At 35.0% G+C, this 1,640-nt stretch overlaps 1 protein-coding gene across 1 annotated transcript; it reads right to left on the reverse strand.

Annotated features, from left to right (window-relative positions):
- Positions 1-287: 287 nt before the first annotated feature.
- Positions 288-965, reverse strand: LOC130945761 (dehydration-responsive element-binding protein 1F-like). Its single transcript, XM_057874466.1, has one exon. It carries the CDS (start codon positions 963-965, stop codon positions 288-290), a length of 678 nt encoding a protein of 225 aa, XP_057730449.1.
- Positions 966-1,640: the final 675 nt, after the last annotated feature.

Raw genomic sequence — 1,640 nt, forward strand, 5'->3', positions numbered from 1 at the left:
CAACAATAATATTATGGACTAATAAGACGGACGAGGGCTAGTTGTAACAAGTTTTGTAATTTGTAATCATTAATTAGTTATTACTGTCTGTTTATTAAGTGTTGACCAAATAAAAATTTGGTCCTTAGACTTTCTCAATAAAACCGGATTGATGTAAGTTGATCCCAAGTTAATTTGAGTGATAAAGAAGCAGAAAAACCATGCATGTAGGGACCTATAAAATTAACAACATTCTTAATAAATTATCGCTTTGGAAGTAGTCTAATATATTGGTTAATAGGTACCGATTAGTCGAAATTCCAGAGAGTGAGGTCAGTTTGAAATTCATCATCATCATGAAAAGCTCCTCGCTTCATGGACGGTGGTGTTATAAGCAAACCCTCCGCCATGCTATCAAGCAATGCAGGCATGTTAAACATTGCCTCCTCATCAAAGAACCTCGACCCCACTCCACCACCACCATCAACACCAACAGAAAGATTCATATTCGAAGAAGAAACAGGAGGGTTAGTAATATCATTATTACTGCTAGTTTGTTGTGCGGCTTTGGAAGCAGCTTCTCGAATATGTTGAGGTGAAGATGACTCGGCAAGGGGAAGAAGGGGGACGGAGAGAGGGAAATTGAAGGTGGCTGAGGTGCCTCTAAGTGCCAGAACTGCGGCGTCGTGTGCCCTAGCGGCCATTTCAGGGGTAGGGTAAGTTCCGAGCCATATTCTTGATTTCTTGATTGGTTCTCTCACTTCGCACACCCACTTGTTGCCGTTCCTCCGCCGGACACCCCTGTACACCGGGTGTCGCATCTCTCGGAACTTCTTCCTCCCTGATCTCTTCTTCTGACTGCGTGATGGCGACGACGATGGCGGTGGGCTGATGGCCGAGAGTTGGGTTTGAGATGAAGTGGAAGAAGATAGTGATGAAGAAGAAGAATAGTAATAAAGTGATTCTTCGTTATTCTCAAACTCCATGACAATGGCGGATACTTAGTTGATGCATGCAAGGGTGTTGAAGAGAGGGATATATATATATATACCATGACTCCATGAAAGAGCGAGAGTGATGATGACAACATCGGTGCAGGCCTTGAAGGGAAAACGTGCTGCAAACTAATGGAATTGAACTTTGTCGTGACCGTATACTCTAAACAATAACTAAAATAGAGAGTTTAGAATAAATATTATTTCTTTTTTTTTGGTGATTAGAATAAATATTATTATGCTCGTTCCAAAAATATTTCGTATATACTGAAAAATAAATATAATGAATTAATTTTTAATAAGTGAATATTAATAACTATATTTTTATAATAAAATTATTTTTTAATACTCGTATTTTAAGAATTTAGAATTAGTTTAAGATTAAGATTTAAAATTTAATATTTTTTAAAAAACTTAAAATCAATTTAATAATAATTTTATAAAAACTGGATTGATCTTAATTTTTTAAAAATTTAGCTGCTAAACATATAATTAATGCAAATAAAAAAAATTAAGATAAAATTAAAATAAAATAAAATTTTAAAATAATTTTAAAATTTTTAATAAATTTGAAAGACAAAAGGTTTACTCTAATTAAAAATATCTCCCAGAACGAAACACAGACCAGGTATTAATTAACAGTGGTCCGTGCTATACATTGGTGAC

Source organism: Arachis stenosperma, chromosome 8, assembly GCF_014773155.1.
Source record: "Arachis stenosperma cultivar V10309 chromosome 8, arast.V10309.gnm1.PFL2, whole genome shotgun sequence".
In the NCBI taxonomy this organism is placed as follows: Eukaryota; Viridiplantae; Streptophyta; class Magnoliopsida; order Fabales; family Fabaceae; genus Arachis; species Arachis stenosperma.

Bases quoted from the DNA above. Each gene is read 5' to 3' on its own strand.
- LOC130945761 (XM_057874466.1), bottom strand. From the start codon at position 965: ATGGAGTTTGAGAATAACGAAGAATCACTTTATTACTATTCTTCTTCT.